This window comes from Gavia stellata, chromosome 4, assembly GCF_030936135.1.
Source record: "Gavia stellata isolate bGavSte3 chromosome 4, bGavSte3.hap2, whole genome shotgun sequence".
NCBI classification, from domain to species: Eukaryota; Metazoa; Chordata; class Aves; order Gaviiformes; family Gaviidae; genus Gavia; species Gavia stellata.
Window position 1 is genome coordinate 28145195 of NC_082597.1, and position 24735 is coordinate 28169929.

The 24735-nt window shown below is 47.9% G+C and overlaps 1 protein-coding gene across 1 annotated transcript; it reads left to right on the plus strand.

Annotated features, from left to right (window-relative positions):
* Positions 1-1629: 1629 nt before the first annotated feature.
* WNT2 (Wnt family member 2) lies at positions 1630-19127 on the plus strand. Its single transcript, XM_059816292.1, has 5 exons — positions 1630-1754; positions 3180-3403; positions 6501-6778; positions 9770-10034; positions 18898-19127. The coding sequence occupies exons 1-5, from the start codon at positions 1675-1677 to the stop codon at positions 19125-19127; spliced, it is 1077 nt and encodes a 358-aa protein (XP_059672275.1). The 5' UTR covers positions 1630-1674.
* Positions 19128-24735: the final 5608 nt, after the last annotated feature.

A 24735-nucleotide genomic window follows, 5' to 3' on the forward strand; every position in this document is an offset into this window, starting at 1 on the left:
CGTGTCTTGTGACGGTTAAAGAATCTGTCGTTAACAGCAGTGGGAAGAGCGGAGGGGGAGTTGAAGAGCAGAATGGTTCTTCAGTGGACTTCTTGGGGTCTCGAGGTGGAGAAGTTCTCATTGCACTGGGGGGACGGGGAGAAAGGAGACCTACGCCGTGAAGAGCTGGTTTAAGGTAAGGGCGAGATGAGGGGAGCGAATGCTGCATGGGTGAAGAAAGGATGGATTAAGAGCATGCAAGAAGGACAGGAGGGGAAAGAGGGGATGCGATGGGGTGAGGCCTGCCCCGCCGCGGGCCGGCAGGCAGCAGGGCGCTTCACCCGGGTGTTTGGCAGCGAGAGAGCGCGTTTTCCCCACGCGTGGGTACAAGGGCAGGGCATCGGGTCTGGGCGAGGGTCGGGGCCAAGGCCTGGCCCGCAAGCGGTGGGGCCGGGCAGGGCAGCTGCTGCCGCTCCGGTTGCGGCGGGGCCGGGAGCCGGCGTCGCCGCTTCTGCTACTCGCGCTTGGGGCGCCGGGCGGACGCGCTCCCGGGAAGGAGCCGGTCCCGCGGACGGGGGGTGGCGGGGCGGCAGCTACAGCCGTCCCCGGCGGTATCCGCAGCCCCGGAGGCATCGCCCCGCTCCCCGGCCCTGACCGGCCCGCCGCTCCCGGCCGCCTCCCCCCCCCCCCCCCCGCCGCTGCCCCGGGCGGGGGCCGCCGGGTCGCCGCTGGAGGCGGGGAGGCGGTCCGGCGGCAGCGGGTCCCCCCGCCCCGGGCTTTAAGCGCCGCGATGGGGCGCGTAGCCCGTCCCCGCCGCCGGAGCCCATCGGCCGGGGGGTCCCGGCGGTGCGCGGGTGGGCAGGGAGGCTCGGGGCAGAGCTGCTCCGGCGCTGGTGCCCGCGGAGGGGCCGCAGAGGGGGTGGATGTAGGGGGTGCCCGGGGCGAAGGGGGGCGGCAGGGCGGTGTCGCAGCGCTGCCCCGGGGCTGCCCTTGCTCTCGGCTTCTCCTCTCGACACCCAGTCGGCGTTTCGTTCAGTGCTCGGTGGTGGCGGGCGCGCATACGGAGTGACAGGGCGGCGGCGTGTCGAGCCCCGAGAGGTGCCAAGTGCTGCCGGCTGTTCGTAGTCGGGGTGGTCGCCGCTGGAGGCTCCGCAGCAGGTCGCGTAGCATCTGCTGGCGTGTTTGAACTGTCTGCTTGTAGGGTTATTGGAAAGCGACTGGCTCCTCGGGATCCCTTGCCTAATCAGAGGTGTTACCTCCTCCTCTTCCCCCAGTGTCTCTTGACATCATTTCATCCATCAGAGTTTCAGAGGAAAAAAAAAAAAAAAGCACCAAGCCAAAGCAGAACCCACCCAGTCTGTGAGCAGCCCACACCAGCCCCTCAGTTTTGCCGTGACTGCAGGGAAGAGCTGGATCAGGCCGAAGATGAAGGATGGGAGCGGGGCTGAGCTCCTTGTCCTGACGGATTTGTTGCGGGGCGAATCGAGAGGAATCCGGAGCGATGCACCGATCGGCACCCCCCGTACCCCGGGAGGGGATCAATAAACCCTGCGGCCGCGCGTGGGGACGCGGAGGGGCTTGACCCACGGAAGAAAGAAGCCCTCAAGGTGCGTTTGCTCCTGCCGGTCATTGTTGCTCCATGGGATTTCTTCTGCGCCCCGCGACTGACCTGATGTGGACCGAAGCGTTTCTAACATGACCTTTCTCTCTGGGATCTGGTGGTCTCTTCCCCTGGTCTTGGTCTGGGCGACCCCACCAGTCGCCTCCTCATGGTGGTAAGTTGTGCAATTCCAGGAATTTTTATTTGCTCTTGGGGAAGGTGGGGTTGGATTAATTGTAAATTAGGGAGGGGGGGAAGCCTCTCCCTCGCAGGCTCGCACAAGCGGAGCTCGCTGCTGCCAGCTGCTCCGGTCCAGAAAGCCCGGCCTTGAAGCAAGCGGGATTAGAGGGGCTCGGCATCTCCTTCCCCGCCCCGTCCCGGCTCCCCGGCCTCCTCCTTGGCTGAGCACGGAGCAGGGCTGAGCGGGGCTGGGGGCGCGGGGGGACCCGGCCCGGCCCGGCCCGGCGGGGGCAGCGGGGCACCTCCCGGCCGGCGCTGCCGGTCCTGGCCGCTGCCCCGGCGCAGCGGGGCCGCCGGCGGGAGTGGGAGGAGGGCAGGCTTGCCGGGAACACGCCCGAGGTGCGCGGATGAAGCGCTGCTGCTGGCAGCCAGCCCTCCGCGCCCCGGCGGCTCTGGGAATTGGCTGCAGCAGGGATTTTTTAAATATTATTAATTTTTTTTCCTTCTTCCTCGCCCTCCCCGTCCGCTCCCTCCTTCAGAGTTTCTCCTCGCTGAACTGCGCACTGCAAGTGCAAAGGGCGGAAAGCCCTGCGGGCAGCGCAGGACCCCACTCCAGCAGCGGTACCTGAGCTCAGTGCGGGGCGTCTAGGGGAGCTGCAGAACACGGCTCCGTGTAGCGGGTTAGAATGGAAACAGAAACCTGCCCCTCAGGCTGGGGACCCCAGCCAAGCCCGGACTGAAAAGTCTTGGGGTAGAAGAGGAGTTAGACCGCTTCTTGCAAACCCGGGGAACACATTTAACCGTGACACTGGCTGACGCGGGATCAAAGCCTGATTTATCAGACCGAGCGTATTTCAATAAAACGACTATCTGTGTCCATAGCTGTATAAACGTTATTTATTGCGATGGCTTTTTGTCATGGTGTCTTTTAACTGCCACTTAAATATATATTTTTTTGGAAGCCACGGCTTTAACGATTTTATGGTGGTATGAAGTAATGAAAATACAAGAAAAGGACATTCTCTTCCGCTTGATGCCTTCAAAAGACACCTATAGTAGTTTGGGCTCTATAAAAGGTACCTTTCGAAACATTTCGGGACTAATAGAGACCATCTGGATACAGATGATGATGTAATTTAATTTTTGTCAAGGCTTTTTTTTTTTTTTCTTTCAAGTACTGCACGGAGCTGTAATAGCGGGGCTTGGGGTTCTCCTAACTGTTTCACGTTACTCAAAAGCGCAGCATCGGAGACTAATTTTAAAGGCTTTCCTCCAAAAAGGCAGAGGCAGCTGCAGCTCCCGACCCGCCAGAGGAAGGCTCCTGCCCGCAGGCCGGGCGCTGAGGACCCTCTTCCCCCGGAGCCGGTGCCCGGGGCTGGCGGCGGGCCCCCGGCGCTGCCCTGCCCCTTCCCTCCCGCAGGTACATGGGGGCCGTGGGCTCGTCGCGGGTGATGTGCGACAACGTGCCGGGCCTGGTGAGCCGGCAGCGGCAGCTGTGCCGGCGGCACCCCGAGGCGATGCTCTCCATCGGCCGCGGCGTGGCCGCCTGGACGGCCGAGTGCCAGCACCAGTTCCGCCGGCACCGCTGGGACTGCAACGCCCTGGAGCGGGGGCAGCGCCTCCTCGGCCGCGTCCTGCTGCGCAGTGAGTCCCGCGGGGCGTGGCGGGGCGCGGCGCGGCGTGGGAGGGGCCTTCCCGGGGGCTCGGGCGGGGCGCGCGGCGGGGCGCGCAGCCTCCGCGCCCCCGCGCAGCTCCTGCCGCGGACCCGCCCCCCCGGCGCCTTCGGGCTGCGGGTGCGAGGGGTTGTACAGGGGCGGCGTAAGGGCTGAAGGGGTTTCGGGGACGGTCAGCGCCGGGGCAGCCGGCGGTGACACCGGAGAGCAACGGCGGGCGGCGGCCCTCCTCCTGCTCCCCCTGCTCCTAGCAAGGGTGAAGCTTCGTTTTACATTTCAGAGGAAGGGAAGGGGAAACGCAGAATTATCCTAGGGCCTCACAGTCAGCAGGACAGCACATGTGATAACGAGAAGTGCTGCTTTGCTTAAAAACCTGCATCACAGCAGAAAGACATGGGCAAGGTTTAGGAAGGGGGTGCGGGCGTATTAGGGGCTGGCCCTGCAGTTCCCAACTTTTCGTTTTTTCGCTGCATAATGGACCCCAAAATCACAACTTAAGGTCTACAGAGATACCAAGACGCCAGAATGCAGCAGTTGGGCAGAGGGCTTTCCAGCACAGCCCACCCCACCCCACCTAGGGACGCCGGTACTCTGGGGAGGCTGAAAGGGGCAGCCGGTGACCGAACAGGACCCCAGCACGTTGGGATGGCAGATGACAGCCCCTTCTGCAGGCCGGTTCCTCTGGACATTTTCTCCAGGATAGCACAGCAGCAGGGTGCAGTCCCACCATCTGCAAGGTGTGGGGCGAGCTGTGGGGTCTACGCCCGTGCCGGGCAGCGCTGCCCTCCAGGCCCTCCGACCTCTGTGGAAGGTGCGACAGCCGGTCTCAGATCAGGCTCCGGGCGAGAGATAGGGGTGAGCCAGGCTTGAGCAGACCCTGAGCAGCTGAGGGCTGCAATGTGCTTCCCACCCTGGGCAGAGGACAGTTAAGCAGGGTGTTGTTGCCATCTAAATGTTGGACTAAGGCATCTAGTGAGCGTTCAGACAGCTTATATGGTCCTTTTGACTCAAAGAAATGGCTGAGCTCTGTTACCATGCCAGGATGTCCCTATCCAAATGATAAATGGGCTGAGATTCCTCTAAACTGCAGCTCTTTTCACCAAATGCCACACCTGGGCGCACAGCCGAGGTGCACAGCTGGTGGGGCTGGCCCTGCCCGGACACTTGTGTCCCCGGGGATGTTCCGGGTACCATTCGAGACAGCCTCTCCAGGCTGTGAACAGTGGGGCATCTGCAAGGAGAGGAGGAGGAGAGGAAGAGGAAAGTACCCCAGCGCCGTTGTCCAGTGGTGGGGATGGGGAGGATGGGAGACACTGGGCACGCTGCCCTGAGCAGTGGGATTTCATCCTCAGAGCATCATTAGGAGCCAGGCTCTGCTGCTGGTAAGCGGTTCATTCCTGTAACCATCTTCATGTTCCCTTAGCAATTACTTGTGAGTAACCAGTAACGTCACCCATCAGCTGAAGTTTTCGATGAGGTTTGTCTGACATTCAGGAAAACACGTCTGGCAGAACATGGCCTGATTCTGATGAGGCTATTTCATAAAAAAAGTAAAAATGCAGTTTTTCCAAAAGTGAAGTTTTCACTGTTGGCTCATGGGAGGGAATGAAGGCATCAGGCTTCTGAGCTCTACACTGAGCCTGATCTGGCAGTGATTGCGATGGGAAATGTAGCTTGATATTGCTCTAATTGGAAATGAAGTGTTTTTGATTGGTTTAATAAACTCAAATGAAACATTTCTCTTCCAACGACATCAAGTGTTTCTTCATAATTAACGCTGTAAAAAGTTTTGCTGTTTCTGAATACATTTTCTCAGAAATCAGCCTTCAAAAGAGCATGATTTGCAACAAGCCACAATATCTCCCACCTGATTTTGAAGGCAGTGCAGGGAAGGCAGGGTTTGCCTGGTCCTTTTGCAAGCTTTTAGTTGCCATTTGCCAAAGGTTTGCGCAGCATATGGAAGTCTAGGGCCCATTTCTATTTGAAACATCTAGATGCTACTGGAATATAAACCCCAAATAATAAGTTATATGGTGTAACGCTGCCCCTACAATAAAATCACAGATAACATTCTCTCTTTAGGGTCCTACTTTACTGTGCTAACATTACTTAAGGCTTACAAGTCCTCTGAATGGGTCTCTCTCACTGCTAGTGGCCTTAGATACTGCACAAAAATCTACTTCTCACTCTTTCCATGATAAAAACTTTAAAAATATTTAAATATGCCATTAACATAAATAGAGTTGTGCCAATGTATGACAGCTCTGGATTGTAAATTACTACCTCTTAAAATAAACTTAAGCAATTACTGCATTGAAATACATAGCTGATAGCTTAAGAGTAGGCATAGTCTAGAAATGCGGAGAATCTTTGGTATAATACAGTATCTCTGTTAGGAGAAGGGAAAACTGCCTGCACAGCTGGCGTGTAGAAGTCACAGCTGCCAGGCCAAATCCTGCCTGAAGCATGACACAAGCAGTGCCATTGATTTAATGGAACTTATTTGTGTGAATTACTGTTACCGGGCTTGGTTCTAGGCAGAAAACCTAAATTTAACTTATTTTCAGAAAATAACACCCAAGATTTCTCCCTACTGCCTTTTAAGCAGGAAAGTTTATTCCGAGTGCTTCAGAAGAGGAAAAGCTAGTTTCTAGAGCTATTTGCAGTATTTTGCAATGTACATGTTGTTCCAGTGTCCCTATTTAATAATTTCTTAAACTTATCTCTGAGGTAGCACTTAATATATTTTCCTAAATTGATGAAACACGGTAGAAATACCAGCTGTCCTATTCACGTATCTGTACAGAACAACTGATCCGTGAAAGTATATTAATCAATATCAGAAGCACACGTTTAATGTTTTCCAACTCTAACACTATATTGATGAGCTTTTACCAGGGAGGGGTCCAAGTTTAAGCCATGACTAATTCTGGCTCCAGGGAATGTGTGATTTCAGCCCAGTTTTATCTTTCGCTCAGCAAAAAAGGTCCATGCTAACTGGCTGGAGTTAGGATAGCCACTCAAACTAACTACCCCCATGCCTTTTAAAGTGACTTTTTTTCTTTCAGGTAGTCGGGAATCTGCTTTTGTACATGCCATCTCCTCCGCTGGGGTTGTTTTTGCCATCACCAGGGCATGTAGCCAAGGGGAGCTGAAATCCTGCTCCTGCGATCCCAAGAAGAAAGGCTCTGCCAAGGACAGCAAGGGCCATTTTGACTGGGGTGGCTGCAGCGACAACATCGACTACGGCATCAAATTTGCTAGAGCCTTTGTAGATGCCAAAGAACGGAAAGGAAAAGACGCAAGAGCACTGATGAACCTTCACAACAACAGAGCTGGAAGGAAGGTGGGTGTCCATCCAACAGATGCCTGGGGATGCTCTCAGCGAGCTCTCACGGGTCTGGGGCAGGTAACGGTTGGCCCTTGCTGACTGGTCTCAGCAGTTAGGGAGAAGAATGGGGTGAGTGGGAGCCTGAGATGCTATTTCTGTCTCCCTTGGAGGTTCAGTGTGGCAGAGATCTCCAAACAGAACGAGTGCAACTGCTTGACAGTGCTCCGCTCTGAGGTGGTTCAGTGGCTCCTTGTGTGGGAAGTCAAGCCTGAGCCCAAGTCGTTGCAGGATCATTTTGGATGGAGGTGTTTGAAGCCTAATCCTTATATATGGAGGAGTTTTACTTTCGGTTAATATAGACTAGAAATTTCTAAGGGAGGCTGAAGACTACACTGAAGATATTAAAGAGGAAATTCAAAATAGCATTGGAGAAAAAAAAAATCTTGTCCCTTCCTGTATGTATACAGTAAACCTAAACACAAAATGAGCAGAGATAAAATACAATTACTTCACTTTTTAAGAAAATAAATCCGAAGTACATGTCCCTCCAAAAGGCGATGGCCTTGGGACATGCTTTGCTCTAAAAAACCCCCTTTTCTAAACATTGTATGCAAATACCATTACCGAATTTCAGCAGAAAGTGTCTTTACTTTTTTTTTGTGGGTGAGTAGAGGAGTCAGGCGTATTGCCCGCTGCTGGTGCAAGTGCTGAGGAATACACGCACTAACATTTTGTGGTGGTAGCTATAAATAGTAAGAATAGTGTATGAAACTGGAATACACTGTTTCATTATTCAAAACATACACAAAATTTTCTGCATCCATGACATCTGAAATAATACAGAAAAAATATTTTATAGTATTAGAACAAGCGCTTCTAAAATGATTCATAGAGACTTCTTGTTTCTTGTCTTTGGTTTTCCTTAACGTATATTCAGCAGGAAGTAAATTGTTCATATTCTGATCTTTTTGTATTAAAAAGTTCCCTTTATAAACTGTAAAATTGGTCTGTATTAACTAGCCCTTATTAGAAGAAAAGATCCAGTTTTAATGAATCTAATGAATTGTGCTGCAAGTAGATTATTTTTCTGATAAATATTTCCCCTTCAACATCTTTCCTCCATCTGTTTATCACTAGCAGGTGTAATTAATATGTAATATAGGCAGATGAGGCTATTCAGATCAGTGATATGCATATGCAATACTATGGCTGTATTTATGTTACCGTCCAAAAGAGACTTCAGTCTATAACACAAGCAAAGATACTATAGGAGTGAATTAGCTCCATGCTGGGAAGTACTTTCTGAAATAGTTGAGTATCTTAGTAAGTTTAAAAAACCATATATGCCAAATAATAAGACAGTATTGGTAAGCAGGTAGTTTGTTGTTGTTGGTTTGGTTTTTTTTTTTTTTAGAAAAAAGATAAAGATACTTTAATAAATGTATTTGTTTAAAAATAATCAACACATTCTCATATGCTTTAGGAGCTGCTTTATAGAACAGGATGCTGTTTTGTACCCACAGTGCAATAGTGTAGGTTTAGTTCTGCAGGGACCTCACTACCTCAGCCCACCCACAAGCCTGACATTTGGCTCTGGGTAAGACCAGCTGTGCCCTTGGCTTTTTATCACCCCCAAAAGGGGAAGCCTGTGTTGATAGGTTTCTTTTAAAACTAGACTATTAAGATTTTACTAATTTATAAGATACATTGAATAAATGTTTATAATAATCCCATATGAATCATACAAAATAATACGCTGCGTATCAGCATAGGAACATCACTGCAAAAAACCCAAAAATGTCCTGCATCCCTGTGCGCTGCTTCTGCTATTCCACGCCTCAGTCCAGCAAGTTGTTTCAAACATACAAGTAGTTTAATTTTTTTCTACTCAGATAATTAAAAGCAAGCATCCGCTTAAATCCCTTTCTGAGCAGAATCCCAGTTTTGCAATAGTACCATTGGCAAGGAAGTGGGGCCGTGGGAATGTCAGTGACTTCTTTGAAGTAGTCAAATCTTTTCCAAGTTGGAAAGAAAGAAAATGAGAAGTACTTTGGTTTTACAATACATTGTCACTTTATTACTAAAATTGCTTGACTGAAAAATGCGCCCTACTGTGCATCAGTCTCACTCCTAGTCATGGAGCTTTCCTCTCTCTTACCTTCCTTCCGTGATGCTGTTCCTCTTGCACAAACTCTAAAATGTTCATATTTCATGAATCCTTAAAGCATAATGTTTATAGATCAAATATCCGTATCTTCAGAATTAGGAATTAATTATTTATTGTATATGAACACATCTGTTGTTCTCCAACATCATACAGATAGCTTAAATGTCTGAGATGAAGCTGAAATGGCTTTAATGCTATCCAGACATTAAATTAATGATGAAGATGGTCTCTCCAGTGCAAGGTGATGAAGGTCTTATTCTAAAATGTTTGTTAAATGGTTTATAAATGTTTTAAAAATACCGTATTTTAAAATTTTGCATAGATCTGATGCGTAGCCCAGGTACGATGCTTTGCACAGTCTCTGCAAAATCAATTTAAAATGAAATGCCTGTGAATTTCTAGGCAATATTTGAAACAGTATTCGGGGCAAAGGGCAACTTCATGAAGGTGAGCTAGAGAAGATCAGCACGGCGATGCTGGAACGATGGCGAAACGGGGTACTTTGCGTGCCAAGGGGCTGAGTCATCCTGTCCATTTCCCAGATCGTTTCCTACTGTCCAGTTTGTGTCCTAGCGTTATGGACCATCTCGATCCTTGGGATGACTGGCAGGAGCAGGGAAGGTAAGCCCACCAGCCAGAGGATCGTGTGTACGGTTGAGTCAAGCAACCAGAGCAGACCAACCATGTGGGGATGACTTGATGCTACCAGTGGGTGTCACTGCAGACCGTGATTTGGAGACCCATTGCGAGCCTGGCATTGCAGGATGACTGGAAAAGGGCTGAGAAGCATAAATTACAGTTTGTTTTACCTGTGTATATTTTACTGCGTTTCTAAACAGGCCGTGAAGCGGTTTTTGAAACAGGAGTGCAAATGTCACGGTGTGAGTGGATCATGCACTCTAAGGACCTGTTGGCTGGCCATGGCAGACTTTAGGAAAACAGGAGATTATCTGTGGAAGAAATACAATGGAGCGATTCAGGTGGTCATGAATCAAGATGGCACGGGTTTCACTGTGGCTAATAAGAGATTTAAGAAGCCAACTAAGAATGACCTGGTATACTTTGAAAGCTCTCCAGACTACTGTATCAGGGACAGGGATGTAGGTAAGCCTCTATCATTACACATGAATGGTTTTATTTGAGACATTTGTACTTTGAAGGTCAAAAGTCGTCATTTTTATTGAGTGTGTGCATATATATACATATATATATATATAAAAATCCATGCATGTAAAACAGCAGGAAACAGGCAGGAAGATGTTTTGGAAGGACAGCTCTGTACAAGAACAATAGTTCCTTGATGTCCCTAGACGTTCTAAAATAATTCAGCAGTTTCTTCCAGATGTTATGGAGCCCTGGAGACTCTGCAAGGCAAAAGCTGCTTTTAGGACAAGTTTGAGTTTCGGTCTGGAGGCAGGTCCATACTGTACACTGCCACATACACACAGCTCACTCCACAGCTGACAGATGTAACTACAGCGGCCCCAAGACCCGTGATGTCCCTATGATAGCACCTCCTGTCGCATTGCTTCTCTTCCATATTGTTAAGCTACTGCTGCAGACTCCCAAGAGACCAGCGTCCTCCTTTATCTGCACATTCCCCACAGCTCACTGTGGACCGTGGACCCCCTAGTTGTAGACACACCCCTCCCCATCAGTAATGTATGAGGTACGGCAGCTTGGTGCAAACCGTGCCTGCGCCAGTCAATGCAGCTGTCTGTAACGTGGTGCAAGGCAGCTGGAGGACGTGCAGGTGGGTGAAAGAATAGAGGTCGGTGGGGCACAGCACACTGCATCGAGTGACACAGTTGTTTACTCCTCTTTGCGAGACAGTGTTGGCGCCGTCAGTGATAACCATCATATTTTCTGCAGAGTTGTGCCAGCCCCAGTGGGAAGAGGTAAAGTTTCAGGGCTGCTGTTAATACTGAATTTTTCTGCTTTCAGAGATTTCAATAGCAACACGGTTAACAGTGTTACAGGATTCAAGGCATTGCCAGGCAAGAGGAATCCTGCTAATGGTTCTTGACCCGTGTACAGTATTTCCTGATGTGGCAATTAAAAACTAGCAACTAGAAAAACAGAAATTTGGAAAAGAGGGCCAGACTGAGTAACATGTGAAAGATGTTGTGGAACTAATTAATAGGTTGTATAACGTACCAGATTGCACCCAGTATGACATATCCGTAAGAATCTGGATAGCAATGCAGCTCAACTCTTTTTGGCACTGCTGCATATTTACAATCCAAGTTTACTTGGAATAAGCATTGCAAAACAACTGTGCTTAAATAAGAACAATATGTGAAATCCTGGTCATGTACTATTGACTTCAGTGAACCCAGAATTTCATCCAGTATGCTTATATTGTATAGTGTTTCTGGTTAGTTGAGTAGTCAAGGTAATTTTAAATGTTATGTATGGCTTTTGCAGGTGATGCTTATGACCTGCACAAGTGCATATTGTTCCTTGAATAGTGACTGATACTATAAAGTGTAATATTTTACTCCAAGTGAATAAATGGGCATATTGTGGCATTGTGCAGAGACTGACTTTGCAGACTAGGTTTATTCAAAACTTTATTTCTTGAAGCTGCCTTGTTCATTGTAAAATCTGTGATTTCTTTCCCCCAAAAAAGAGCCCGTACGCGACTCACTTCTACATCAAAAAGCTGTTTAATAATCTCTTTGTACTAAGCCTAATCTCGTCTGTCAGTCTTGTTTCCGTGGAGGACAGTGGGCATTTTTCAGTGCAGTATATTGTGCGTGCTTGCCTGACGCTGTCAAGCCTGCCCAGAGATGGCAGAGTCTGACATGTGCTTTGGCTCAGCTCAAGATAAGGCTGCGGATGAGGCGGTGGTTTTCTGCTGCCCAGAATTCAGAGAATGTGGCTGTTTGGAAGAGCACATTTTTGGCAAGCTGCAGTAAACCTCTAACGGGATGCGGGATGCTCTGCTGCTTGCGTGAAGCAAAGAAAGAATCAGATGAACAAAAACTGATCTGGCTTTGAGAGAGGTGATTTCAGCAGTGTTATTTCTTTATTACCTTCGGTTTGCCCTGTTGAGCTGTCTAGAGTGTCAGCCCTGTTAAATGACTGGAAATGCAATGAGATTATGGAAGTCTGCGTTTGGAAATAGGTGGGGAGCATCTCTGCGTCAGCTAAATGTAATACCACAGCTCTTTAGTATGTCCTTGAATACAGTTCTGTCTTTCATTCTTTGGGGAATTCAAGCAATTTAGTGCTTCAGGGAAAAAAAAAAAAAGTATTATCTGGAGGTTGGTGAGTATTGGGACTGAATGAAGGGTTCTGAGAGCAAATCTTATGAAGCATCCTGACTTGACCAGGAGACAGCTTCACAAATGTAAAATGACCAAGCCAGTGTCCTCTGTGGCTTGGGTGTGCTAACACATATGAACGAGTAAACTAAAGGTGCTGAGGGGTTGCATCACCAGCGGCCTACCCAAAAAACCACATACCTGCCATCAGACCTTTTAGTGCTGGCTCTTCTCTCTGGAGGCGGGCAGCCACCCGAGGCTGCTGGGACTGAATATACCCCACTGGGTCTGGCAGTCTGTCTGGGAGAGGCAGCTGGACATATATACATGGATCACCCCTACAACGGGAAAAATGTAGTATTATTATTTCTTTTTGCTAGAAGGAAAAGAGGAGTAATTGCTTTTGGTAGAGATATAGTATGTGGAAATCACTAATAGCAAGTCAATAGCATGAGAACATAATAACCCGACCACCTCTTGTCTAGCATTAAGATTTCATGACTTTTAGAACAGGACCAAAGGAACATTTTCAGAAGCGTTCAGAATTCACTTAAATCTGCTCACATGCGTGCTGAAATAATTTTACTCACAATTTTGTACTCATAATTTGATAGAAACAGAGGTAGGACATCCCAGAGGGCTTTTGAAAATCTTGTCGTGAACTTACAAATTTTGCCACATTTTGCATGGTCTTCCCTTATATTACCATAAATTTCCAGCTCCCAAAACCAATGCAAGCATACCCAGGACTGCACAGGGAGAGACCTAATAGAAATTATAAAGCTGCGAAGGGAACTAAAGTGACGGCTACACAACTGGCGGTCCTGCTGTCGCACGTACTATCTTATCCTGAATGGGTAACTTCACCTCTGAAATGCTCTAAAAAACCCTCTTGCTTGTCTTCTTGTAAGCTTCTGTTAGAAGCATTTTAAGTTTTAAAAGATTGCTATTTGACCATGCATGCAGGCTAGGTTGATTGAAAGCTGTTGCAAGTTTATCGTGTTCTGAACGTACTGATGGAGAAGCAGAGACTGCTTTAGGAATAAACGTATGAGCAGCTGTAGCGTGGGCATCATTGTTGTTAATAGAGACTACTAAAGCAGTGCAACATCTTCCTGCAAAAGAAAACATTTTAGAGCAGATTTATTAAAAATTAGTTTTACAGCGCAACCAAGAAACTCTAGGCAGTGTTTGAGTGAAGCCCCCCACCAGTGTGTAGAGCAAGCTGAGCTCAGCTATGTGTGTTGAGGAGGTGCATATGAGTGGGGAGGTTACGTCCCCAGGTGTGGATACCAAGGCGGAGGTGGTGGGTGAGTGGCAGGATGGCGTTGGTGAGCGCGTGTTGACTGTTCACAGCTGTTCTGGTAGTAACGAGGCTTCAGCCATGTGGAGGTGGTGGTGGAGCAGAGGCAGGTCATGTCTACGTGTAGATGATCTTGAGCTGTTGCAGCAGTTCCCCAGGACCTGCTGCAAATCCATGTGCTTCAAGTCATCTGTACGTTTCTCCCGACACTCACATGGCCCCGGTTTGGGCACCGTCAGAGCCAGCGTTGCTGCCTCTGCCTGCACATAGGGTGTGGGTTGCATACCTGGATTGCGGTGGCCCTCTCTTGAGTCCCCAACAGGCAGACGGGGTGCTGCAGCTGTGTTTGAGGACCCTCCACACCTGGTGTCCTGGTGGAAAGCACTGCAGAAATGCACGTGCAGTGCTACAGGCAGCCCCATGGAGCTGCGCGTTGGGTGACAAACCACATGCCCAGGGTGACCTGCTTGGGGTCCTTCACGGGATTATTTTTGTGTTAATTTATTTCCCTTGCTGCCCCACATAAGCCATTTGCTGCATTTTTGAGATGAATGGGGCCAAGTCCGGAGTGAAAGAAAAACGTGAAGCTAAAGCATAGCCTGCGAAGTATTGGTGTTGGGTGAGCTGCGTTAGTACTTGAGGTATGTAACCCATGGAGGGAAACCAATCCTGATCTATGTCAAAAACTTCTCACTGAGGTTAGCTGCATACAGGCTGTCCCTGTGCAACTTCTTGGCCCGTATCTCCCAATTTACACATTGCAAACGTGTTGGGTGCAGTCCCAGCCCCATGCAAACTGACGGTGGAGCTTGCGATGACTTCCATCAGGGCAGCTCTCCTCCAAGCACCGGCCTGCAAGGGAACAGCGCAATCGCCCCGAGAGCCTCTGGGAGCTGAGAGGTTATGACAGCTGTCAGTGGTTATGGAAATTAGAGCAAGACACATGTTTGCTCTAAACTGAATCTGAATAAGCTGCTTTTATCAGCCTGTTGCTGTTTCTTCGTTGCTGGCCTGGGAAATCCCAGCCCCTCCAGACAAGGCTGCCTCCGGCGTGCGCTGCCTGTCCTCTCCAGCCCTGCTGTGCTCGGGTGTTGTACAAAGGTTCCACGTGAATCTTCCTTGGTTCAAAAAGTAGCTTCAGAGCTACTTTTACGTGAATATTTCTCCCCCCCCGCCCCCCCCGCCCCACAACACTTGTGTGGAAACTAGTTTATTGTTGTTGGGGATTTCATTGCTTTTTTTTTTTTAGGTGAAAGTCAAATAATGAACATTTTATTGCTTGAAGCCAGATTTTTAATTAATAGAAATAGACAGGGAATTCTCATGTTATAAAGGAATAAATTCATTTTAGTGCTTTAGGAATAGGAAAAAATATTTTTCAACTTACCATATGTTTGCTTAAAAAAAGCCCTGTGCAAACCAAGAAGAAAGGGTTTGATGTACAGGCCGTGAAGTTGGCGGTATTAAAAGCTGTGGATGTTTTGGCAGGTATAATGTTGTGTGTCGGCATGGCAATTCCAAAACTTGAACTAAAAACAAAGAGGTTGCACGAAAACTTGTTACAACATACTCCTGCCTCTTAAGTGATGAGGAGGTGCATTACAGGTAGCACGCAAAGATCAGAAAACTCTGCCATATTTTGTTTAGTGTCTTCTGTTGTCTTCGTCACCTGGGTCTGTGAGTGCTCGCCAAGGAGTGCAGTAACTTGCCTGGCTGCTCGCTGTCAGTTATTGCTCGTTTTCTTTCTCACGAGAGAAGCCGCAGAGATGCTGAAAATTCTGTTTGAAATTTTCAAAAACATTGATTTTGCTCAGAAACTAAGCCTTCATATGAGCCTGTTTTCTCTTTCGTCATGTTCTGTGGATAATTTAGTCTCCTCTCTAGTGGCATAGCAAATGCTGGTGTTGTATTGTGGGCAGTATCAGATGATACCAGCTTCTGACTAGCTGTTAGGGGATGAAATAATTTTGGTTTTGAAGTCAGTGGCAAAACTCCCATTGAAACGAGCGGGCGTATCCCGCTCAGGTTCTCCTTCGCTGCTGTGCGGTTTCCCCAAACATCTGGAAATGAGAACTTTGGAGTTGGAAACTAACCTGTGCCTTGGCTGAGGAATGTGGTCAGACCTTCCCGGGGCAGCTCCTGCACCTCATCACAGCTGAACGTAATGCCCTGCACCTGGCCTCATGTGGAGGGGGACGTGGGGTCTTCCTTCCACCCCAGGAGCCCCGCAGCACGGCCCCGCTCTGCTCCCGGTCAGGAGGCGTGCGGAGGTGGAGATGGCTTTGCTTTGCCTCCGCTGGAGAGTGACACCTGGCCGGCCACCACGCAACCGTGGCACAGCAAAGGCTATCGAGTGTCCAGCTCGTTTCACACAAACACAGAAAGCACGTAGAAAGCAAAGCACCAAGCGGTTTGAAATCTAACCCAAACCATGGCTGTTGGAGATTATTGACCTAGGCGTGCTGTGTTACACAGCCCAGGCACTCCGGGACTTTGGGGCTGGGCCCTGTCAGCGGGGTAGAGCAGCACACAGAGCAAGGGAGGTAAGCAGGAATTCACACCAAATTCCTAACACAGGACATATTAATCATACAAGTCACAAGTTTGGCCTTTGTACTTTTTTCTTCATCTGAGCAGAGAGGGCAGGACAAGCCCCTACAAACGTGGTTATTGAATTGTATTTTGCACAGTCTGGGATACAATGGATATTGCTGTGGGCTGACACAAGCACCAGCATTTACGTTCAGATGTCCCAGCTGTTTGCACAGCATTGTGGATGGAGGAGAACACGGTAGCCAGGGAAGCAGGTTTTGGTTTGCTTTCTGCCACAGGCTTCCTATGGGACCACAGGTAGATCACGCTCTGCATCCTCTTGACTCCTCAGCCCTGCCTAGATCAGGGGCACCAGGGGCCACTGGAAGTTTCTCTCCCTCAGTGTGGAGCAATTCCTGGAAAAAGGATCTGGGAAAGGCCTTTTGGCATCACTGCTTTGCCCATTGTGCAGGTTGCCCCGGTGCAGCTGGCCTTGCAGGGAGAGCTGTGTGGCAGAGCGCTTGCTAGGGGTGGTGTGTGCCCGTGTAGGTCATTGCTTGCAGTACCTCTCCTCCTCCTCCTCGGGACCCCTGCACGGGATTCAGGTGCCATCACTGGCTGCAGGGACAGGAGACCAGGAGCTGCCGCTGGTTCCTGGTGCAGGGCATGCCCGATGCACAGGTCACTGGTTTTTACATCAGTGTGAGGTGCTCTGCAAGTAGCAGAGACTTACTTTAAAGTGCTGTTCAGCTGCTTCCCCAAGGATGCTACAGGGAGTGCTTGTCCATGGGCAGTGGCGTGAGCAGGCTCAGACCCCTAGGAGATATGGGATTGATCAGGCTGCAGGAACCCGTCTCTGGCTCAGAGTCTTCTCCTTTCCTCTGCCTTTCCTCTCTCGGGTGGCTCAGCAGGTCTCCACCTGGTCGGCACTGCAGCACCTCTGAGGCTCAGGACCTCTGAGCCGGGGCCGGCATCTCTGCCGTCAGCAGGCAGCCAGGGCGGCTGTGGGCATCTGCTGAGCCTGGGGTGTAGGTGGCCACACAACACCCTTCTGCTCTGCCCACAGCAGATCAGAACTTGATATTGCAGCTTTCCAGGTGTATATTTCTACCCAATGAACATTTAAATATTTTAAGAAATACCGGAATATAGGCTATGGGAGAGAAGGCTGAGATGCCTTCTAGGGACAGAAACACTCCTCCGGGGCAGCAGTTGAAGCCTGTCCTGACTTAGATGCAAAAAGAGCAAAACATCCCCCACCGTGGCTAAGAGGCTAAATCACGTATTGGTCCCATGAAAAACCACAGTCTGAGAAGGTGACTTCACTCAAGTGCCTGAGGCCACTTGTTGCCTCAGTGTCTGGGCCCAGGCCTGAACAGACATGAAGTCTCCCTGGTGCTGGGGACAGTAGGGGATGGAGGAACAAGAACACTTGTACGTTGTGAAGTGCTTCAATACAGCAGTGGTGATATGTACGACTATATGCACACCATAGGGAAAAAAAAAAAGAAATTGGAATTTATGCAGCTTAGATGTTTTAATAATTACAGGCTAATACAGCTTAATTTTTATTAATTAATATTGGTTTGTTATCCTAGCTCATGCAAATTTGAATTAATGTCTACGTGTATTTTTTTTCTTTAAGAAGGTAAATTGTTCATGTTTGCTGTACAGCTGTGAATACACTTTGTAAAATGTTTCCAGTTACTTTCGTGACGGCAGTCAATATTTAAGGAATCCCATTTTGGCCAAGAACAGAAGAATAGAGCTATAATAGGGTCTAGGGAAAATGTCAGAACAATGTTCATCTCATGGATACACCTGAAATTGATTTATAATAGCAATATATAAGAAATCAGGTGAAGCAATGAGTATTCATAAGTTTTCAGATGGATAATAATAATCGGTCAACAGCTGTGGTATAGATCCTAAAGTGTACCCTGAGATAAGTTTGTATTAGACGAGCAGCAGCTCCTATATGGTACAGTAACTGTTTGGGCTAAGACATGCCTCAAAGAGCCATTTTGTGCCACATGGAGATGGGCAGAGGCACTTCAGCCATTCCAGAGAGGTTTTAGGAATGTGAAGAGGTGGGGTATGCTTCCTTACCCCTCCTTCCATCCACAGCAGGCTGTGATTTAGTTTCTTCTAATCTCTATCAAGAAAGAGGAGAAGAGCCCTTGGTGCTTACCCCGCAGAGATGAGAGGTGGCACAGAGCAGCTGCCACCTGAGCTGGTGGACATGGGGGCCGTGGGTGGACAACACAGTGGCGATGCCAAGTGGTTGGGGTGCTTCCGCGCTCCCTTCTGCAAAGACTTTAACCACCGGCGGCGTGGTTACTCTGCCCATTGTGTCCCTTGCAGCTACCAAATTTAGCGGTCTCCTCTTTCCCAGCCCTTCCCTGCCCACCCCGAGCTCCCCTGCAGAGCCCATGAACTCCTGAGCACCACGGGGGTGCTCCTCCGGGGCACCCCATTTCACACAGCTCTGGGGGACTGGACACAGGGGGAGGAGGGGGCTGCACGGCTGCCTCGGGGAGGGAATCTGCTCGCTGGGGAGGAAAGAGGTGCTACAGAAAGATGAAGCAAAGCACGATGACACTAACGGAATCGAGCACAGCCTTGAAGTATTTGGTCCATTTTACTTCTTCTCATCTCCAAAGCTGATTTCCAGGACAAATTTGAGAATTTGAGAGCAATTTTACCTTATTATAGGCATTTTTCTGGCTTGATATTGAATCCCAGGTGATGTAATGTTGAAGGATCAAATACACTGCAAATTATGTCTCATGTACTTATTTTCATACGCTTTCTGTCCTTCCTTAAAATCCATCTCCTGACCTCTCCTGCGTTTCCTTTGTAGGGTCCCTCGGGACAGCTGGTCGGGTTTGTAATCAAACCTCCCGCGGCATGGATAGCTGTGAAGTGATGTGCTGCGGGAGAGGCTACGACACCTCCCGCGTCAGCAGAATGACAAAATGCGAGTGCAAATTCCACTGGTGTTGTGCTGTGCGCTGCCAGGACTGCCTAGAAGTGGTAGATATTCACACCTGCAAAGCACCAAAGAGTGCTGGCTGGATCTCCCAGACATGATGCATAGGCTACTGATGCTTGAGGACCACAGCCTTTGCCCTTCCTGGTCCATGCAGGGAATGTATCCGAGGTCTCCTCTACTTTTACGCCAGTTTTGCCTTTGTCTTTCTTTGCACAGAAGCTGCTGAATAATTAATACAAACTCTGCAGCATTTACTTCCCATTTCTGCATGACAGTGTCACTGCAGAGTTGTCTGCATGTATTGTTTTCTTTAAGAAGGTAAACTGGTGCAGCTCTGGAAGGACATACTTCTGCCGGGACTCTTCCAACCAACACGCAACTCTCCTCCGGACTCCTTGTGGCAATTCATTCCTGCCGTCAGGAACGCAGCAAGACGCAAAGATGGGGCATTTCGTACAAGACCACCACCACCAACTGCATGGGCTGAGCTTGCTCAAGCATCTTCCAAAGGATCTTGTGCTGGCCACAGTCGTGCCCTGGATACTGAAGTGCTCGGGAGTTTGAGCACAGGTTGGTCATTCCTCCATGAGAGAAAATTTGGGGCCAGGCTGGGTGAAATGCTTTACCAGAGGGGCATTTGTCCGTCCCCGGTGGACTGGAGTTTGCGGTGAGGAGGCCACCTGAGGCCGCTCCGGCCACCATTAGCACGCTGTGTCTTCCCATGGGGCAGAAACTGGCCCACAGTGAAACGCAAAGGAAACTGCAGGAGATGTATTCAACCACAACATTTTCATAAACTATTAAGGAGTCAAAGCAAATGTCTTAGTTATATATTTGTGAAAACTTGCCTTGAAAGCTTTTAAAAGGTCATTCATATTAACTGCTGAGTTTTTTGTGTTCTGAAGGATTGAAGTGAAGAGATTTGTTTCTCAGCCTAGTCAGAGCTGGGTATAGGACACTCAACTACCTGAGGATAGGTTTCCTATTTTTCATTTACTGAATAAGCAGAAAAACATTTGCAGAAAGCTGATGGAGAAGGAAATACCTTGTCTCAGTAATGATTGGGTTTCTAAAGAATCTATCAACTTCTATGTTCTTTTATATTTAATAAATCTATTAAATGTGTTCAGAATGATACTTTCTATTCAGGTGGGGGCTTCCAAATGAGACTTTTCACTGAATACTTTCTGCAAAAACTTACGCCTATGATTAAGGGTGCATTGGCCTCTGATGGAGGCAGTTACGGGTTGTGCCGGGTCCATATCCTGGGCTGGGATCAGCACAAAACAACAATGTGCTGGGAGGATGTGGAGGCTCACGAGGCCCAGAAATCACAGCCTCACGGGTGAGGAGCTGGGTCAGAGAGGGACCAGCAGCCTCTTCTCCGAGCAGAGACCAGCAAACGAGCCAAGATGAAAGATGGGGCCTCTGCCGATAAGTCTAATAAGGCTCTGGAAAAGCACCCATGAAGTGCAGAGACAGGCAAGGTAATGAAAAAATAATGTAGGAAAAGGAGGTTGAACAGGTTATAGAACGTATTGTAGATGCGGGTAGAATTTTCATATGAGAATGAAAAAGACTGGAGGAACCTTAGCGGGTACAAACAGTGCATGAAAAAATAATATACAAGTAGCATACTGTGGCAATAAAGTGAGTACTCTGGTTATGTTTTTTTTTTAAAAAGAATATTTTAAAAGTTTTTTTTTTTTTGCGTTCAATGATCTTGAGAGAGCAGCCATTTACATCTGAAAGGCTTTGGAAAAAGTTTCTATCATTGAAATGGGCAAGTCATCTCCAGAAGGCACAGCTGGCATTAAAAGACTAGGAGGATCCAGAAAGATATTTATTTGGACAATAAGATAATGTTTCAGTTACTGTACATGACATTAATGTAATGTTCATGGCTAGAATTAAGAATAATCACGCTTCTGTGTATAAACCAACTGTTGGTGGGAATAGCCCTGTCAGCGTGTTAGTGTACAGTGTGCGCATTACACACACACGCACAGGCAGTCCGTATATATGTGTACACATTCAGTTCAGTGGTTATGCTGTTGGCCTCATTACTGCTGGCAATTCTGGCTCTGGGCTGGATAAGGAAAATTTCACACCTAATTGTACTTAAAGGTGAGCTCCAAGGAGAATTTTTATTAGGATTTCATTGTGAAATTAAATCCGCAGGTAGTTCACAGCCTGAGCAGCACCACATTTTAAGCCTTAAACTTGAAGAACTTCAAAGCAGTATAATACTTTTTAAAATTTTTTGTACCAGGTGTTTTGAAAGATTCAGGGACCCTTTGAATAGTCTACAAATTCACCATGTAATAATGCAGAAAATATTTCAATGATGTTCTGGAAAAAAGGAAGCCTCATTCTTATGAGGGAACTTGTTCTAGGAAGTTGAATAAAAGGTATTGAAATCAGATTGCTTCTTAACTCCATCATTTGGTTAATACATCAGAAAACAAACCCACCTGAATTCTGCAGTCCTAGGTAAAGTTTTTTGGGGTCATTGTCTTAAAGGTGGAACTTTTATTCCCCAACCTGGTCCTCCTCCACCAAGGTACATCATCTTGCTCCAGACTTCCCCCTGGTCTCAGGGACCTGTGGTTCCTGAAGGGTGGTCTTACCAGTACGACAAGGAAGATGGTGGCATTGAGTACCTCGGCCTTTTTCGTGTCCTTTGTCCCCAGATCCCCTGCCCCATTTAGCAGTGGGCCCACCAAAGGTGCAGAGCAGGCTGAATTTTATATTCCACATAAGTGCCACATCAATAAGGTGTAAGGCAAGTCCCCCACCAAACCTGCTTCACCAGAGGAAAACCAGAATATTTTGCAGCACAGCAAATGTGTTAACAGCTGAGCTGGCCAATTATCTGATTAATTTTTTTTTGCTGTATCTATGAATTTTTGAAAAGAAAAGAGCTCAAGGTAGGCTGCTTACAGCTGTAAGCATTTCTGCTGCCTCTTCCATGAAGAAAGGACTCCTGGGAGCTTTTGCTATTTATTAGTGGGAAAAGATGCTCAGAGATTTAAATATTGCTAGCAAAGGCACCTCCTTGACCTTCGGCTCATCAAATCAAGAAAAAATACGGGGGGGAAAAAAGAAGAAACAGAAATCAGGCAAGGCAAATGAAATAATCCTGTATTTTGTTCTATGGAATAAATTTATTCATGTATTTAGTCATGAAGAGGAAACAGCTGTCCCTAGGTAGACACTTTAGTGTCAGAATAATGTTAGCTGAGGCAAAAGGTTGTAGGATTTATTTTTTTTTAAATATGCAGTCCAATTTTTCTTGAGGGAGTTCCCTTTAGTTTTGCTGCATGAAATCAGAATCTAGCAGTGCTCTGAAATGCTGTTAGCCTGCCAAGCTTTTTGGGATTGCTCCCTCCCCACTATTTTCTTTTTTAACAAACTTAACCTTAAAAATTGTGTTGAGCTGTTTTCTCATGAAAAAAGTATAGTTTTCTTTTACCTCATGGAAAATGGGGAATGACTTTTAGGAATGGTGGTGTATGTTAGGGCATGTGGGCATTGTAGCCTGAAAGATTGTTGTAGCTGCTGCTTTTTTCACCTGCAAAACTATCTAAACCCTATTTGTGCATCTCACCCTCACCTACCACCACTGTGTAACCTTCTTTGCAGAGGTGAATTAGAAATAAAATACCACATTTCTGGTACTGTGCTGCACAGCTGCTGAACAGCATCCAGCCTGGATGCGCAAATCACAGCTGCATTCAGCAGGCAGGCAGGCAGCCAGCAGTCCCTGCCCGCAGGCTTCGTGCCAGCCTCTCCCAGGACTTGGTCTATGGTGGCAAAGGGGAAATGAGCGTTTTACTGGGGATTAGTGAAGGTGACGCAGCTTTTCGGCTGGGGAGGGTGCTTTCACCAGGAAAAAAATTAGCTCTTAACCCAGTGTGGCAGCACAAAGCGTACCGACACTTGCTCACCGCTGTGGGTTTTGCCCCACGCTCTTAGGAAGGGCTACAGCCGTCACGTGCAGGTGACGGCCACCTCTGAGGGCAAAGGCGGTTTTGTGGCCACAGGTAAGAGCCTGCAGGTTTCTCCTGCTCCTTCAAACAACACAAGTGAACTTGAATTATTATCTGAAAGACAGCAGCAGTTCATGGGCTGTGATCACAAACATGGGTGGGTTTTTTTGTATAACAGATCATTTGCTTGATTAAATGGATGCGACTTCATAATGTAACATCTTCTCCAGTGTGAAAGAAGCAAGCATATACGAATCAAGATATTGACTGCTCCTCCTTCATTGTTCCAGGGGTGCCTCTCTGCTCTCTCGGTGGTGGGAACCAGGCAGGAGCCTGGCTGGAAGCCAGATGGCACACAGGGCCGGGGGCTGCCTTGCATACTGTGCCTTAACTAGAGCCGCTGAGGTTTTCAAGCCCTCCATGCGGTGACAGCCACACCGAGTGTGAAGGGGACCATGCGGTGTGTGCGAGGGGTGCAGCTTCCTCTGGATGTTTACCTTCTGTAGGCTTCTGCAACACAGGAAAACTCCTGATGTTCTTCCTCCTTTCTACTAGGGTAAGGATGCTTATGCTATCCCGCTGAAAAAAATCGGAGTCTGTGTATTTGGCATTCACACCAAATCACAGCAAATGATTACCAACCAGAGAAAACAACAGCCTTCCCCTAGGTGCAGCACCCACCTCTCCGAGTGTGGCTCTTGCCTCGGAGCAGCTGTAAAGCTACCCGGTGGGAGGGCCAGAAGGTGGTCAGCTTGACTTACCTGACACTCCTGGGCTTCTCGCCTTTTTTGTTCTATGCAGGTTACAGTGTAAAGAGAGAGCGTGCATCCAAACTGTACTAGGTTATCTTTAAAGAAAAAAACAGGAACTATGAACATTTGGAGTTTAAAAGCGCCTCCCCTCCAATAAATCTGCAAATTGAAGATTTGGATGAGTTATTGTCTGAACCATATTTCCAGAAGTCTCATCTCTGCACTAAGCCAGAGGCTTTCCACCATTATAATTACGGGCTGTGTTCGCCTTTTGATCTAAGCTGTGCTGAACTTCACAGGAAACATGTCAGAGGCAGAAAAGCCTGAGGCGACAAACTCTGCCCGATGAAAACGAAAATGCTTTTGTCTGACTTGCCTCGTCTCCCAGATGCCTAGAATTATAATTAAAGCTAAAGAGATATTTTCTAGATAAAATCCATGGCTCCTTACTGCTAATAAGGCAGATGGCTACTAGAAATAGTAGAAATAGAACTGTATAAAGGTATTTTTGAGTTTCTAAAAGTTCCCCATAGTTCAAGGGAAGGATCTGATTCTTCCAGGAGTTAAGCACTCCTTTTTATCAGATTATTACAGATAGATAGTAATTCCCACACAGATCATAATTCACATCATTACCTCTTCTTCTAACAGAAGGCCAAACTAGTACCTTAGTTGCTGACAAACATGGACATTTGTATACAGCTAGATATACACTGATATGCAAACACATTTACGTATTAGGACTGTTAATCACAGCAATTTGTGCTTTTGAAATGTGGGGTATACATAAATGAACTTTGAAAGGTTTTTGAGGTGGCTGGGAATAAGTGACACAAAACAGCACAGGACAGCAAGAGCTGGCTATACCTGAACATTCTAATTTTCACCATCCTTAAATAATTCTGACAATGCCGTGGTGAGGCAAATGAATGAATGGAATGATCCCTAGTTTTACAGCTAGA

Coding starts and splice junctions, on each gene's coding strand:
- WNT2 (XM_059816292.1), top strand. CDS start 1,675: ATGACCTTTCTCTCTGGGATCTGGTGGTCTCTTCCCCTGGTCTTGGTC. Junction 1,755..3,179: donor CCAGTCGCCTCCTCATGGTG/GTAAGTTGTGCA, acceptor TCCCTCCCGCAG/GTACATGGGGGCCGTGGGCT. Junction 3,404..6,500: donor CGGCCGCGTCCTGCTGCGCA/GTGAGTCCCGCG, acceptor TTTTTCTTTCAG/GTAGTCGGGAATCTGCTTTT.